The sequence below is a fragment of the Anas platyrhynchos genome, chromosome 1, assembly GCF_047663525.1.
Source record: "Anas platyrhynchos isolate ZD024472 breed Pekin duck chromosome 1, IASCAAS_PekinDuck_T2T, whole genome shotgun sequence".
NCBI lineage: Eukaryota > Metazoa > Chordata > Aves > Anseriformes > Anatidae > Anas > Anas platyrhynchos.
In genome coordinates this window covers 127,883,565-127,898,544 of record NC_092587.1, presented here as the reverse complement: position 1 = coordinate 127,898,544, position 14,980 = coordinate 127,883,565, and the positions used below count along the sequence as shown (strand labels likewise).

Sequence of the window (14,980 nt, the reverse complement as noted above, 5' to 3'; positions counted from 1 at the left end):
GGAGAGGCTTTCCCCAAAGCCATCACGGTCGGCTCGTCACCCAGGCTGATGTTCTCCCTGCCAGGGCTGCCAAAGAGGCAGACTGCATCTCAGAGTGGCCAGATCTTGTACATTTGCAAAATGAAAGAGTTTGGTTGTATGAACCAAGAATTCTCAGAAAGTAATTTTGAGGGAAATGTGACTTGAAAATGAACTGGTTGGTTTTCTTTGGTAAAAGTGCTGAGTTCCAGCTGTTTCACTGCATCCCAAGCCATTCCACTGGCTGATGTAGGACCTCTCCTCTCCGTGACTGCCTGAGCAAGTAGTTGAGCCTCCGTATCGCCCTGCTACAAGGACTGCTGTGGGGGGTGGCTGTGTGGTAATGTTTCAGGACAGCAAGGAGAGTTACTGAAATAGCAGAGCCCCACGTCCCTGGGCAGCTCAGCACCAGTGGTTTGCCCTTCACTGGCGCAGTATGGTGCATGCAAGTGCCAAAAAAAGTGAGGGCACGTCTCTCTTCATCTTCCAGGAGGTCCACAAGGAGCGAATTGCCTTGGAAACGCAGCTGGAGCAGCTTCGTCCTGTTACCGTCTTGTGACCCCCGGCGGGGCGTGCGGCAGCAGCAGAGCTCGTGCACCAAGAGCCTTGCTACGACCACGGCACGGAGCAGCTGCGAGGGGACCGCGGTGATGTGGCCGGCTTCTCGCATCTCCTCCGCACCCTGCTGCGCCTGCTTGCCTTTGCAGATGAAGAAGGTACAGAAAGCAAACACCAAACTGTCGGATGTGGGTGTCTGCCCTCTCCACTCCCTCTTCCCAGCCTGACATGTAAATGCGGTTTACCACTGAAATGAGTAACCTAAGAGTATTTTATTTATGTAAAGAATTCCCCACTGATACACACTCTTGCAACGCTTCCTGTCCCGATTCTTGAGAGGTACATCATTCCAGAAGTCTTGCTTAAATTTAAAACTCATCCTTTGAGATGGGTTCCTGGTTGTCACCGATTCCTGTAAGATGGTAAAGGACCTGTGGATTGAATGTACAAGAGGAATAAAACTCACCAGACATGCAGTCTTTATCAGCAATCACGTGTAAGATAATTATTTTCTTAGCACTGTTTATTATTCAATCATGGATGTATTTTAATGTTAGAGAACTTGTATTTTATAAGTTACATATCATAAGAGAGAACAGTAAAAAATATTAAAATTGTATTATTTTGGAAATTACAAAAAAAAAATCTGTTTTTTGAGCTATAACTCTTTCCTATCACTTGCTTGCAATTGCCAGTGTCTCTGCATAACTTTTTTTTTTTAAACCAACAGCATATTTCTAACAAGGTGTTAAAAATGCATTCCGGGCATTTTTGTAAAGGCTGTTCTAAGTATATTTATATTAGTCTGCTTTGTTGTCTTAATGGCTGCTGATTTGTTTTAAGGATGTGTACAAGAACTGTATTTCCAATAGAAGCAAGATAGCAAAACGGCTACATATGAGGTTATAAAACATTTGAAGGAAATAATTGCCTTCTAAAGCAGGCTTTCATTAAGGTTCCTTTGCACCTCACTGGAGATGATATTGATAGGATGAAGCTGCTAATGCTCATCTGTTTTCTAAGTGAAGAAGCACAGATTTTTTTTATTTTTATTTTTTTTAACCTGGGTCTGTTTCAAGGCAAACTGAACTCTGTGGGATTTTTTTTCCATGGAGGCAGTGGTCATTGGCCTTGGTCTCAGTTCTTGCAATGGAAGCTGGCTAAGCAACATCGATTTATTTCTTGGGCCGATGCTGTTAGGCTGGACAGCCTCAGACATACTATCAGCCCTGCTCCCTTCATGGAGATGATGTTTGCTTCACTGCTGGGGAAGTTCACCTACTTGTTATCCATATTACACATGATGCTGCATGTTTCCTGTCCCGTTGTATCCTGTTGCTCAGTGACCCGAGTATACACCATGCAAAAACTGCAGCAGGGTTTTTTTGTTGTTGTTTTTTGTTTGCTTTTACCATTTTTTTTTGTCTGATGCTTCCTCACAGTAGCTTTAGGACGTCTCTGGGGTAGAGAGGAAGGAGAAGTAGGTTTAAAATAGCTAGTTGGCCTCCATTCAGGCTGTGTCATGGCATGGCTGCAGTGAGGTATCAGAGGACATGGGAGCAGCCAAAAGTTTTGTTGGGTGATAAGTAAGAAAGACTTCAACAGGAATGTTTAAAGTGATGAGGAAAGAGGTTACTTTTGCTGAAAGGGATATGGATGTGGGATATGGATCCAGAGGTCTAAAGGTGAAAAGAAGCATTTATTTTTTTCAGGGAAAAAAAGAAAAAAAAAATCTGTTTTTGTAATGCATTGCTTTCAATTCATCTAAATGTCACTATGCGAATGAGCAACAGACATTTCTCTGGGTTTGGAACTTTTTTTTGGTGTGACTGTTGGCATAGCTGGAGTCAGATGATCGTTCCTCGTCAATGACAAAATGTGAAAGCTGCAAACTTCCAGGAAGCTGCAGAAGAGCTACTGTCCTTGTGCTATCAGTGGTGCTGTTCAGAAGTTGTCGTCATTTATTTCATGTGCCCTGAACACTGAGTTGTTCCTGAGTTTTTAAGGATGCTAAGTGCTCTTTCTTTGTTTGCTTTTTAGTTCTTGCATTGTCATTTGGTTAATAAACATCTGCTACTCAAATTGGAAATAATCATCTGGCACTTTTTGTTTTTTCTGTGTGATTTTTAAGGAATGCTTTTCAATGATGACAAAGAAATATGCATGTATGTATTTTTTAGGCAGTGAGTGACTTTCTTATGTTTGGAAGACCACACTAGAGGAAGACCTTGTTTATTTCACTCAGGTTATTCATTGAATAGATGGCATTGAAAGAAAGAGTGGAAAAGACTATTCTGTATGTCCTTTTCAGATGTTTCCTTTTTAAGGTACAGGTGTTCGTTCAACCTTAAAATACCTGGTTACCAACAAAGAAATGCTTCGTGGTTAGTCTGCCACTGGAGTTAATAAATTTAAAATGTAACTATCACTGAGGTTGCACTTTGAGGGGTGTAATCAAATTCCATACTTAGCTTGAAGGCCTAGAAAGTGAGTTAATTTGTAATCTGTTTGGTGTAGTATTGGCTGTGATGATGATACAACAGCTGACACAGAGACTAAATCAAGACATTCATGGAGAAGTGCTGTGTTATACATATCCTGCATGAAATTGTTCTTCTGTATGTCTCAGTACTTAAGTATTTGTGCATATCCTATCCAACATGATAAAGTGTCTGCTCCTGGGAAGCTGTTAACATCTTGAGAAGGAGAGGAGAAGGCATAAGGAAGCTCTCTTTCTGGCAGATGCTCCATGTGGCCATGTACATAGCTACTATTAACAGGGGTCAAAATTCACATCTAAATCCAGTATTAAGAAATTTTCTCAAAACAAACAAAAAAATCCTTTGGAAAAAAAATGTGGGTACAGAGAAATCATCACTTCTTGCAGGAAACTTTACTTTGTGAAACTTTGGGTGGGAGATGCTCCTAAACCTAAGGCAGAACACCTGGCAGAAGGAGATTCCTCAAGGTTTAGGGCACTTCAGTGGGCTCTGGGAGAGTGATCAACTTTAAGCCCCAACATACCTGGCCCAGAACAGCAGCTAAGACCTGGGAGCTCAACCAGGGAGCAAGAGCAGTATCCCATGCATCAAGTCTTGCTTTCCTTGATTTACAGTTTCTTCAAGCATTTGTGCAGAGCATCTCCAGCAAGGGATGGTAACTGAGGACAGAAGCTAGAACTCGGCTTCCTCGTGTCTGAGAGGATGTGCTGGCTGTGAGCCTGGTGTCCCTTTCTGAGTCTTCACTTTCCTGCAGCTATTTGTTCAGACAATCAAATATTTTTGTCCACAAGACAAGACTAGGTAGAGCAAGGTCTTAAACAGGCTCTTGCTTACAGCCCAGATAAGGATTTTCCACGGCGTGAGACTGTGTGTGTATATGTGTGCACTCATATATCTTCCTTTTGATCAGGCATTTCTTTATAGATCTGTTCATGTTTGTTCCATCTGATATCTTTCTATGAGAGATTTGTTTCAATATGTGGTAGTTTAGTGCTGAAAGAAGAAAAATGCCCAGCTAAGTGCCGTGAATGGTTGCCTTTGTAGATCAAGCCATCTTTACTTGAGCCTTTAAATATGAACCATAACCTGGTAATTACGTGAGGTGAGCAGTTTCCATTTGTTTAAACAAACGGCCTGTGAACAAACATTAATCCTCAACAATCAATGTCCTTCTCCGAGTTATTAAATTAATACTCGATGCAGAGGAAACATTACCACCTCTTCCCAGAGAGTTTTCCATTCTCTCTTCCAGAGAGTTCTGCTGATGTAGCAGAAATGTGAGTGATGTAGTGGATCCAGCCCTGTCGTTAAGTCAGCAAATGCCCTTCTTAACTTACCAGATTGTCTCCAAAGTGTTCCTGTGTGCGAGGCAGTGGTTTTGCTGCTGGGAGTTGAGCAGCCACGCTGGGGAGAGGAACTCGTTTAGCTTTCATCCAGGTGTACACCACCTGATGCTGTCAGGGCTAACCAGCCAGGGCGATGACAACTCGCGCCGTAAAATGGCCCCACCAGGATGGCTGGGGTCGGAAGCCTTCACAGGAAGCATTTGGGATGGACATGATATGGAAATCACCTTTCGGTGGTATGTGAGCTGCTTTCCTCCCACATGGGCTTCCAGGACAGGAGAAGGACAGTCGAGAAGCTTCTAGCCAGGGGTGGAGGGGTGTCAGTTTTCCAGCACCGTCAGCCCTTTGGCCCTCAGCACACACAGTCCTTGACAAGAAAATACGTGGTGTTACGAAAGTCAGACGGGAAAGAGGCCCTAGTGAAGACATATTTTATTGACTAAAGAGTAGAAGTATTTTTTCAGCAAACAAAAATCCAAATGATGTAGTACCTCTGAGAAGAAATGTATTTTGAAGCTTTTTCCAGTTATCTTCTTGATAATGTGCTATGGACACACGCATAACGTTTTGCTCTGTTATTGATTTTTTTGATGTAAAAATCTTATTGCGAGCATTATCATTGTTAATCTAAAAAAAAAAAAATACCCTGAGGCTATTATATATTTGAATTTTAACTTATAAAGTAGATAGCCAGATTTAAGCAATTTGTTTTCACAGCTGCAGAACGTCCATGTGGTAGGCTGCAAAATGTATAGTGCTCTATACTCTGCCCATCTAATTTTGGAAAATGTATGTGATATGGAACTGGGTGCTACATTCAAATAAAAATGTCCAATAACTTCAAATTCTCTCGCTTTTGTGGTTTTTATTTAGGATGTCGATTGTGCAGATCTGACAGGAGGATGGTAACTGTGACTCACTATGGAAAAAATACGGGGTTGAGATGGCTGACCTTCAACTATGAAGGATGAAATCACTTAGGCTGGGATTGTGCGTACGTGAGAGAGAGAGACGAATAGAGACTTATTTAAAGTGAAATCGTATTTCCGTAGGTCTCAGTTAAGTCAATACTTCATCTTTACTTTGTCAGGCCTCGCTTTGTCAGAATTCAGGCTTAGCTCCACGATAAACCTGAAGAGGTACACCCTTGTCTAACCTAGACTGCACAAGCACAAAGGAAATGTCCTTCCCATGGGCACCCCAAACCCTTGGCCTGGAGGTGCCCAAGCAGGAGCAGTGAGAGGACCCAAGTTGTTGTCCACCAGCACCGTAGTGATCATTGTTTTCTGTCCCTGAGGCTGCCAGGTGGGTCCCAAGGGTGGCCCATCAACTACGAGAGCTGAAACTAAATGGGGAGAAGAAAAACATTTGAAGAACTGGCCTTTATGGGCAGGGAGCTGGAGGGGATGATGCGTTTCTACTCTCTAACTAGCGTGATTTTCAAGAATTACATCCCAGCTATCCAAAGAGCAGGGCTTTAAAAGAGGAAATAATTAGTGATAAATTAATTTTTACAGCATTAAGCCATGACAAGAGATGATTTATTGCCCTGGAAGTATGTCTCTAGTGCACGTGAGGCACAAGGCCAAGGCACTAAAAACTTGTAAATATCCTGTAGGGAGCTATTCAGCATTGGCAGCAGGATGGATTTAGATGGCTTTTCCATTCTTAATTTTTACAATTGTATGGTACTCTGGGGTGTCTTCGTGCAATTCCAGGTTGACTCTTCGTGTTTGGATTCATGTTTCCAATAATCTTTCTTAAAAAATAAAAGATGCATCTTCCTGCTCTAGAAAAATAATTCTTAGTGGAAATGGGAAAGAAAAGAAGTATAAGAAGTTCAAAGACCTTTTTTTTTTTTTTTTTATCCTTCCACATTTTTTTAGGCGACGCTGCCTCACAAGTGTGCATGATGAGGCTGTATGCTCACACGGATTCTGCGGCAAAGCAGAATAAAGGAAAATTAACAAATGAACAGACCCCTGGGGAATCTTGTAGCCCACAGCTGGGTCAGAGCTCTTTCATCACTCGTCCTGTTTCACCTTCCCTGCCAGCCTCCTGGGCACCACATGCCCTCAAACAAATGCGCTCCGGAGCAGGAGGCCTTGATACGTGAGGTCGGGTTGCAGTATGCTCATGAGTCCACGGTATTCACTCAGCACACACCGTTTTGGGCACATCTGGAAGCAGTGGCATTAGCTGTGTCCCAGCTGTGTTAATCCAGTAGTCATTCTGGTAAGTGCCACATCTGTACTCCCAGTTAGATCCCGAATTGATTCACACGTATTGATTGCTAAATGAAGTAGTACAAGCTAGAAGGAATGTCTTATCAGAGGACATTTTGAGGATGTTTTATGCATCAGAAATGTGATGGACTAGACAAGATCAAGGCTTTATACTGTATCTGGCCTGTTTTTCATGGGAGGGAAGGAGAAAAAGGGGGATACTTTCCTTAGGCCGCTTCCACACATCACAAGAAATGTCAATTTACTTCCTGTCCTCGGTTAGTGTGAGGCACTTGCTCATTGCTGTGCTGTTTTTTAATGAAACAGATGCAATGAAACAGGTGAAGTAATTGTGCTTCTGAGGTAGTGGAGAAGTCGCTGCATCTCCACCACCTTGCCCCAGCCCCACACAGCAGAGTAACGTGCCTAAAAAGCTCTGCTGAGCACCTCACCATCAGGAGGCTTATGTGTAGGACATACAAGTCATTTTGTTCCAAGGTCACTTAAGTATTTTGTGCCGTCTGTTACAGAGTTAGGGTACATTTAGTCAGTGATCCTCGCCTTTGGCAGACTGATACAAAGCATGCATGAGCTGAGTAGACTGGGCAAAGCACAGAGACACTAACAGGCTGCTTCTGCCCCAGCCCCCAGCCCAGGAGGCTCGGCCTGCTCTCCTTTAGCTGGGTTATGGCTTTGCTCTGGTTCGGGTGATGCAGGGAGGTGGCCAAGGCTGCAGGTGGTGGAGCACAGGGCGCTTCATGAGGTGCCAGCAGGACGCAGCTCATCCAGGTGGCTCACTGTGGCCTGTCGGCTCTGCAGGCCGTCTATTGAAACCCTCTGTGGAAACCTGCGCTCAGCACAGGGCTGCTTGACAGAATTTGGGAGAAGTTAGGGGAATAATATCTGGGACTCACGCCCATGCTAACACAGACCACGCGGAGCTGTTGCTCCAGATGTCACTGCATGGGGCAATGCCGAAAAGCACTGGAGGAAAAGGGGAGGGCCCTGAGGCTGGCAGCAGCGTTTCAGGACACAGATTCCTGGAGACTGCAGCCGTGGCTGACAGACTGGCATCTCTTCTGGCACCCCTGGCACCTAAATGCATGAGCTGCTGCAGGCAGGGCAACATGGGCATCCCTTCTCACCGCAGCATTTCCATCTTCTCTAAGTGGGCACAGGGGAGAACCTGTGACACACTCTCAGCAGTAGAAGCTTCATGCAAACTTTATTTACCTACTATATTTTAAGTTTCTGCTATGCTTTCAATTTGCCATCGATTATTCAATATGCATTTTTATCGTTTCCTGTGTTATTTTTCTCCAGTATAGACAGAGGAATTCCCATCTGCTCAGTCTGTCTTTTTCCAGACGTTTCTTTGTCTCCAGCTATTTTTGCTGCCTGTCCCTGGAATTTTTTTCTCCTTCTTTATATTGTTTTTTGACACAGGGTAACCAAAACCGAAGCCAGTTCGTGGTTACCTCATCTCTAAAGCAGTGACTCTAAATTACTGCATCATGACACCCACTTGTTTTTGTCTGTTTTGTTTAGTTTGGTTTTGTTTGTTTTTCCTTATCTGTCAGCCCTGCAAACATCAGCTGGCATCCTGGAGGGGCGGTATCATCACAGCGGATTGAGAATTTGCTAATAACACTGTACAATCCAGTAAACGGTGGTGTGAATCTCTGGCTTTCAATCTTCTCTCAATGCTTGCATCGAGCCTGAGGCACCATTTGAAAGTAATAACTATTTTTAAGCCGTCAGACGTGTGTGTGAGCCTCCCTGTCCCATGGCAGGTATGCTCTGTGTTTCTCAGTGAGCTGCATGGAAAAGTTTCTGCATGAGCTGGAAAGGAAACCTCAGGCCTTGGCGGACTGAGAGCCCATATCTCACTGAAAAGCAGTGCTAAAAAATGTGCCTCTTCAGACAGATAAAAATTGTCCTCTGACCTCGTGTGCTTTGATTTCCGCTTGCTCAGATAACAGCATTGCCTGTGAGCATCTCCCGAGAGTGCAAATCCCAACCTCCGGAGCTGCTCTGCAGCTTATGGTAATGGCAACTCTGAGCCTGGGCTCGGGAAATTCGCGGGGAGAAGGACAATTTTGCATGTAATTTTACATCCTGAGGTGTTTCATTAGCAGTCTTAACTGTTTAGTCTCAAGAAGAAGAAGCAGCAGGATCAAAGGCAGGAGAGGAATGAGAGATCAAAATTAGTTCTAATCAAATTAATAAACATCTCAATTTTGATTTCCATTAAATAGGTGTATTTATTGCTCCTCTTTGAATTTTGCAGAGCCTCTTGAGGCTTGCTCTCATTTTTGCACTCAGAAATCACTGCATATTTTGCCTTATGTAGCTGTCATTTATCATTAGGGAAGAAGTAACAATTCAGGCCTCAAGTAGAGCTTTTTTCCTAAAAGAAATCAAGTGGATTGTTCATTGACTGCCATATAATCCTCTGATCTGTTAGACAGATACAAGTTATTTACGTCAATCCTAAAGCTAGATGGATGTGTTAGTAGCTGTTATTTATTTATATTTTTTTGCCAACTTTTATTATGTATGTTTTAATACAATGGGAAGTGGGTGACAAATTGGGGAATGTGTATTTGCTCGCCATGCGTAGTACTTTGCTGTAAGCCGGTGCTGAAGGTTTAAAGCAGTAATTCTGCAGGTCACACTTGCTGCAGCGCTCAGGAAGCCTGGTCTGTTTGCGTTGTACAAGTTGAGTGAAATGTAAAAGTAAATTAAATTTTAGAAGTTCTCTAGGGACCTAAGAAATTAGTAGGAAAAACAACTTCACATTAAAGGATTTGATTTTTACTTGCGCTGTGTCATGTTGGACAAGGTGTTAAAGCCCCGGTGATTCAAATTTATGAATCCAGCTTTCAAAATCACAAGGTGGGCTTCAAGAGTGAGAAGTAAAAATGAAATGGGACGTTTGTTTAATGTGCCTTCTGGCTCCTGGATCTTTAATCCTTATCCAGGGCCCCTTTCTAATGCTTGACCACTGATTTTTCGTAATTAAATCTAAGCTTACTTTTATCTAGTCCAGCAGCTGGAGCTTTAAGGAATACAGTCAATACTCTGAGAGAGCAGATAGGTAGCAGTGGAGCTCAGCTGCTGATATGCGTGTAACAGCACTGCTGCAGCCCTACAGGGTTGTATCTCCTGTGTCAGTAATAGCCTCACAGAAAACCTCGAGCAGCTTCAGTATTATCCCTTTCATTCCCAAGAACAAATAAAACTTTCAGGGAATGCTTCATTATTTGATATAATTTTTATTTATTCTCAAACAAAGTATTCTAAGTATCCAAACCAGTAACACTTACTCAAAACTTTGGTATCAAGCTCGGAGTGTAAAAACTGTCAGCCTGGCACAGCTAGAAGAGGAGTTCCCATTGCTATAAGGAGTAGCAGTGTTTCCAGCTTCTCTAGACCTCCTTCCACTGGTGGAGGGTGTGGTAATTGCAACCTCCACAGACCCACCATAAAGGAGGAAATATACCCAGGCTGTATTTTCCTCTGGTTCCAAAGCTTACCCTCTTTGTGAAGACTGCCAGAGTGTTTCAGACTGTAGGTAGGTGCCCAGTGCCAGGACAAGAGGCACTGGGCACAAACTGGAGCCCAGGAGGCTCCCCCTGAGCAACAGGCAGCACTTCTGTGCTGTGCAGGTGAGGAGCCCTGGCTCAGGCTGCCCAGAGAGGCTGTGGGGGCTCATCCTTGGAGATCTTCAATAACTTCCTTGGCCTGGGCCTGTGCAACCTGCTCTGGGTGTCCCTGCTTGGGCAGGGCTTGGAGCAGGGGAGCCCAGAGGGCCCCAACAGCCTCAGCCCTGCTGTGATTAGCACAAGGTCTAATGTATCTGCTAGCACAAGGTCTTACCTACCTGAGTGTTTCTACAGGGAAACATTCATAAAACTGGATTCTTGTTTCTGTGTCCTGGAGAGACTGGAGGACAGTGGTCTTTGTTCTGAAAGCACTCTGGGGGCAGACAAATCACAGCCTGTGTTTGTGACAAAGCCAGCCTGTTGCTTCAGCTCTTTTTCCTCCATCAAAAATCTTCCTCAGCCCAGCAGTGTTGGCCAGTACCACCAGCCTTCCTCAGAGTAAACAAGCCTGACCTCAGCACATAACCCACTTTCTTGAGTACTGTCATTTTAGAGAGGCTGAATTATTTAATCAGCAGTGACCTAATAACATGCATGTGGCAGGTGCTTTAGGGCTCAGTGGACTAATGAAGTATGGACAGCCCTGGCTCAGAAGTCTGGGAGATGAATTGGGAAGCTAATACAGGATGAGCTAGTCGAAGAGATTATTGTCTCTCATGAACAATAGGGAGAGCAACACAAAGCTGTCTAAAATCCTGCCTTCCTAGAAATCTAGTCCTTTAAGCTGGTGAAATGGATTCTGTGGCCCTTCTTCTCTGTAACCGGCTGGGAAGGAGATTGGCAGACCTGGACTCGATCCAGGATTTCCATGAAGACAACTTTTAGGGAGGTGACTGTCCCCCTGCGTTCTGCTCTGGTGAGGCCGCACCTCGAGTGTTGTGTTCAGCTTTGGGCCCCTCACTACAAGAAGGACATAGAGGCCCTGGAGTATGTCCAGAGCAGGGATACAGAGCTGGTGAAGGGCCTGGGGCACAAGGCCTGTGAGGAGCGGCTAAGGGAGCTGGGGGTGTTTATTCTGGGGAAGAGGAGGCTCAGGGGAGACCTCATTGCTCTCTGCAGGTATCTGGAAGGAAGGTGTGGGGAGCTGGGGGTCGGCCTCTTCTCACAGGGAACTAGTGACAGGACTGGAGGGAATGGCCTCAAATTGCACCAGGGGAGGTTCAGGTTGGAAATGAGGAGACATTTCTTCTCAGAAAGGGTTGTGAGGCATTGGAACAGGCTGCCCAGGGGAGTAGTTGGGTCGCCATCACTGAAGGTATTCACAAGACATATAGATGTGGTGCTTGGGGACATGCTTTAGTGGTAGATTTGGCAATGCTAGGGTAATGGCTGGACTAGATGATCTTAGAGATCTTTTCTGGCCTAAATAATTCTGTGCTTCTAACGGGAAAACCTTCCCTGCTGCGAGTGGGGGCAGGTGCTGACCCTCACAAGGCAGCATCCTGCACAATGCGTGATAGGGTAAGCCCATGACGGGCTTGTAAAAAAAAAAAATGTATTAATGGAATGGGTTACAGTTGCATTAATAAAATATTATCCCGAGGAAATAATCTGATTAATTCTGAGAGCAAAAAGTGCTTGAGGCTGTCTTTACTGTCACGGCGTTTATTTGCCACTGATTTTGCAGACGACAGCCTGGTTCTCAGATGCCTGTCCCCAGAGAGGAAAGATTGTCCTAGCATCAGGACACCAGCCGAGGAAATCCATATTCAAACCCTGCTCTGCCACAGTCTTTTCTGCGGCCCCAGGAAGCTGTCAGAGGTGGGATTAATCTTGCTTAATTTCACCTAGGTGAGAGTCAAAGCTCCACCGTTGTCTGGGCTCCTTCTGCATTAAGGGGCAGAGATGAGCACTTCTGGAGGCCTGTTCCTGCTGGGCCACGGTGCTGGCAAGCCCAGAGCTGGGAGCAGGCGGCTCTCGGCACCTCCCTGTGGCCCCAGTGGCACTTGTGCTTTAATCCAACTTGAGGCAGCGCTGCCACAAAGCTTGAAGAATGGAAATGCCTTGACAGCAGCCAGCAGCAGCACCATCAGCACCAGTTTGCAAATTCTGGCCCAGTGGCATCGTCACCGCAGCATCTGATGGGGGTGGGCACAGAAGAGGAATGCTCTGGCTGCAAGGTTTGAGCATGAAACAAAATGCAGGTGGGTGCCTGATTACAGGTGGCCTCTGCTATATTGAATGCATGATCTAACCAAGCCATTCAGGTGGAGCCACAGCTGCGCTTGCTCAGTGCCCCAGCACGCTTCAGTTTGAAAGGTAATATCAAAGGTAAGGGAGTGAGGGGGCTGTAAGGCTGCCACTAGAAGTGGAAGGCATTCCACTTCTCTTCCCCAAAAGAAGTTTGCAGACTTTCTAAGGTCATGGTATACGGTGCTCCAGCAGCAAGCAAAAGGAGAAGCAGCCCTGCAGCCCCCCAGGTGAAAAAGGTCAGTGAAGAAGGAGGACCCAGGTTATCCTGTCTGCATGCTCTGGGTTGGCAGGACCCTGCGGTGTTTGGGAGGGGGCTGCCTCCCACCCTGCAGTGACATCCCCAGCACGGCTCCAGCACGCAAACCCAGGAGCCCGTAGTGTCCCCTGTGCCAGATTCAACAGCCAAAAACCTTCTTCTGCAAACAGCGTCATCAACTGCGACAGGCCCTAGCTGTGAAAGGAATTACGGGTGTTTGGCTGCATGAACGCAGAGCACAGACCCCCACTCAGCCCTGCAGGGAGATTTGGTCTGCCTGTGCACTTAACCCAGCCCAGCCTGTCTCTCACATTGAGTTGTTTTGAGAGTTTGGGAAAGTTTGCTTTGCTCTTGGTTTTTTCATTCTCGCACAGTTCGTTCCATCTGGGCCTAAAAGGCAAAGCACTGAAATGTTGCAATAACAGCTGTGCCTGCAAGCTTTCTGTCCCAGCTGATAATTAAATGCAGAATATCTCAAGGAAAAATCGTATCTGGAGAAGACAAGCCCAGCTGTTAAAAAGAAAAAAATATATATATATATTGAAATGAACCTCAGAATCTGTCGGTATTTGTGCAAACCTGAGTCACTTCTGCTCTTCTCAAGTTCAAGATTTAGCTGGGATCACGAAGGACACTGCCTGTTGTTTAAACCTGCTGGCGCCTAACTCGTGCAGGAGCTCGTGCCTGAATTTAAAAACTCTTGGCAGCGACACAGAGTGTCTGCAGCCACGGCTGTTGCTCCTAGCACCCATCGTTTGGAAAGACCAATTACTGATCCTAGACACTCAATTATAGATTACGCCTACCGTGTATAACTCTGTTTTGCAGCATACGGGGCACTGGGAAAAAATGTGAGCAGATCAGAGCAGCTGGATTGAAAAACTGTATTTTTCCCTTGTTTGATTCTAAATTTTGTTTTGTTTTGTTTTAATTTGTCTATGGACTGCAATGTGGGGAGCAGCAATACCTTCTCACACTGAGTTTGGATTCATATAGTGCAGCCCTCCTGGGAGCACCAGTGAGGGACAGTCACCTTATTTTCACCTTATTTGGGTACATTTCCTCTGGAAAGTGCAGTTCTGATGGATCCACGTCTCACTCTTGGTTTCCATTTTGCTGCTGGGTATAGCTCTGGAGACCCTCCAGGAGCCTGGGATGGCCTGGGACCTTGTCTCTGGCAAGACCACCTGGTTTTCTGTGGTGGCTCCTCAGCATTTCAGCTGAAGAAATTTCAGCTTCTCACCTGTAGGTGCAATGAGGACACCAAAGCATTTTCAGCAACAGGTCTTTCTCCTTTTTCAGCCTATAAAATCTTGATCTATTAATCTTTTCCTTCAGGTTTAAGATGGGAAAAGGATGGTTTGAGGGGAGGAATGACAAGCACTTGTTCCCAGGTGTGGGGAAGGCTTTTTGAAAGGGAAGCCGCACATCAGTGCTTCACTGGAAGGTGCTGTACTGTGCACGTATGTGAACTCCTGGAGAAGTACACTTCAAAAATCAATAAAAAGTTTCTTTAAAAACAAAAAGTTGTTGCACACAGGGAAGGTGATGTGTAAACACACATGTAGTTCATGGCTATCTCATTTTTCACATATTTAGCCATTTACTTCAGTATTAAAATCATAGAATCAAAGCATCACAGAATGGTTTGGGTTGGAAGGCACCTTAAAATCACCCAGTTCCAAACCCCTGCCATGGGCAGGGACACCTCCCACCAGACCAGGCTGCCCAAAGCCCCATCCAGCTGGCCTTGAGCACCTCCAGGGATGGGGCACCCACAGCTTCTCTGGGCAATCTGTTCCAGGGTTTCAACACCCTCTGAGTAAAGGATTTCTTCTGAATATCTAATCTAAACCTACCCTCTTTTAGTTTAAAGCCATACCCCCTGTCCTACCACTTCACTCCCTGACAGAGTTCCTCCCCAGCTTTCCTGTACCCCCCCTTTACGTGCTGGAAGGCCACGGTCTCCCTGGAGCTTTCCCTCCTCCAGGCTGAAGAACCCCAACTCCTTCAGCCTGTCTTTATGCTCCAGACCTTTGATGATCCTTGTGGCCCTCCTCTGGACTCATGCCAACAGGTCCATGTCCTTCTTGTTCTGAGGTCCCCGGAACTGAAGGCAGGGCTCCAGGTTGGGTCTCATGAGAGCAGAGCAGAGGGAGAGAATCACCTCCTTCACCCTGCTGGCCACGATTCTTTTGATGCAGCCCAAGGTACA

At 45.4% G+C, this 14,980-nt stretch overlaps 1 protein-coding gene across 5 annotated transcripts in view; it reads left to right on the top strand.

Annotated features, from left to right (window-relative positions):
- Nucleotides 1–14,980, top strand: part of REPS2 (RALBP1 associated Eps domain containing 2) — a 117,501-nt gene that overhangs the window by 91,420 nt on the left and 11,101 nt on the right. For 3 of the 5 annotated variants that reach the window (XM_038172938.2, XM_038172939.2, XM_038172937.2), the window contains one exon: nucleotides 509–2,668. In XM_038172938.2, coding sequence (XP_038028866.1) covers nucleotides 509–577 — 69 coding nt within the window. In that variant the 3' untranslated portion in view covers nucleotides 578–2,668. Of the gene's footprint in view, nucleotides 1–508; nucleotides 2,669–14,980 lie in introns of those variants that run through there. The other 2 variants (XR_005262566.2, XR_011805230.1) reach the window with 1 other exon arrangement.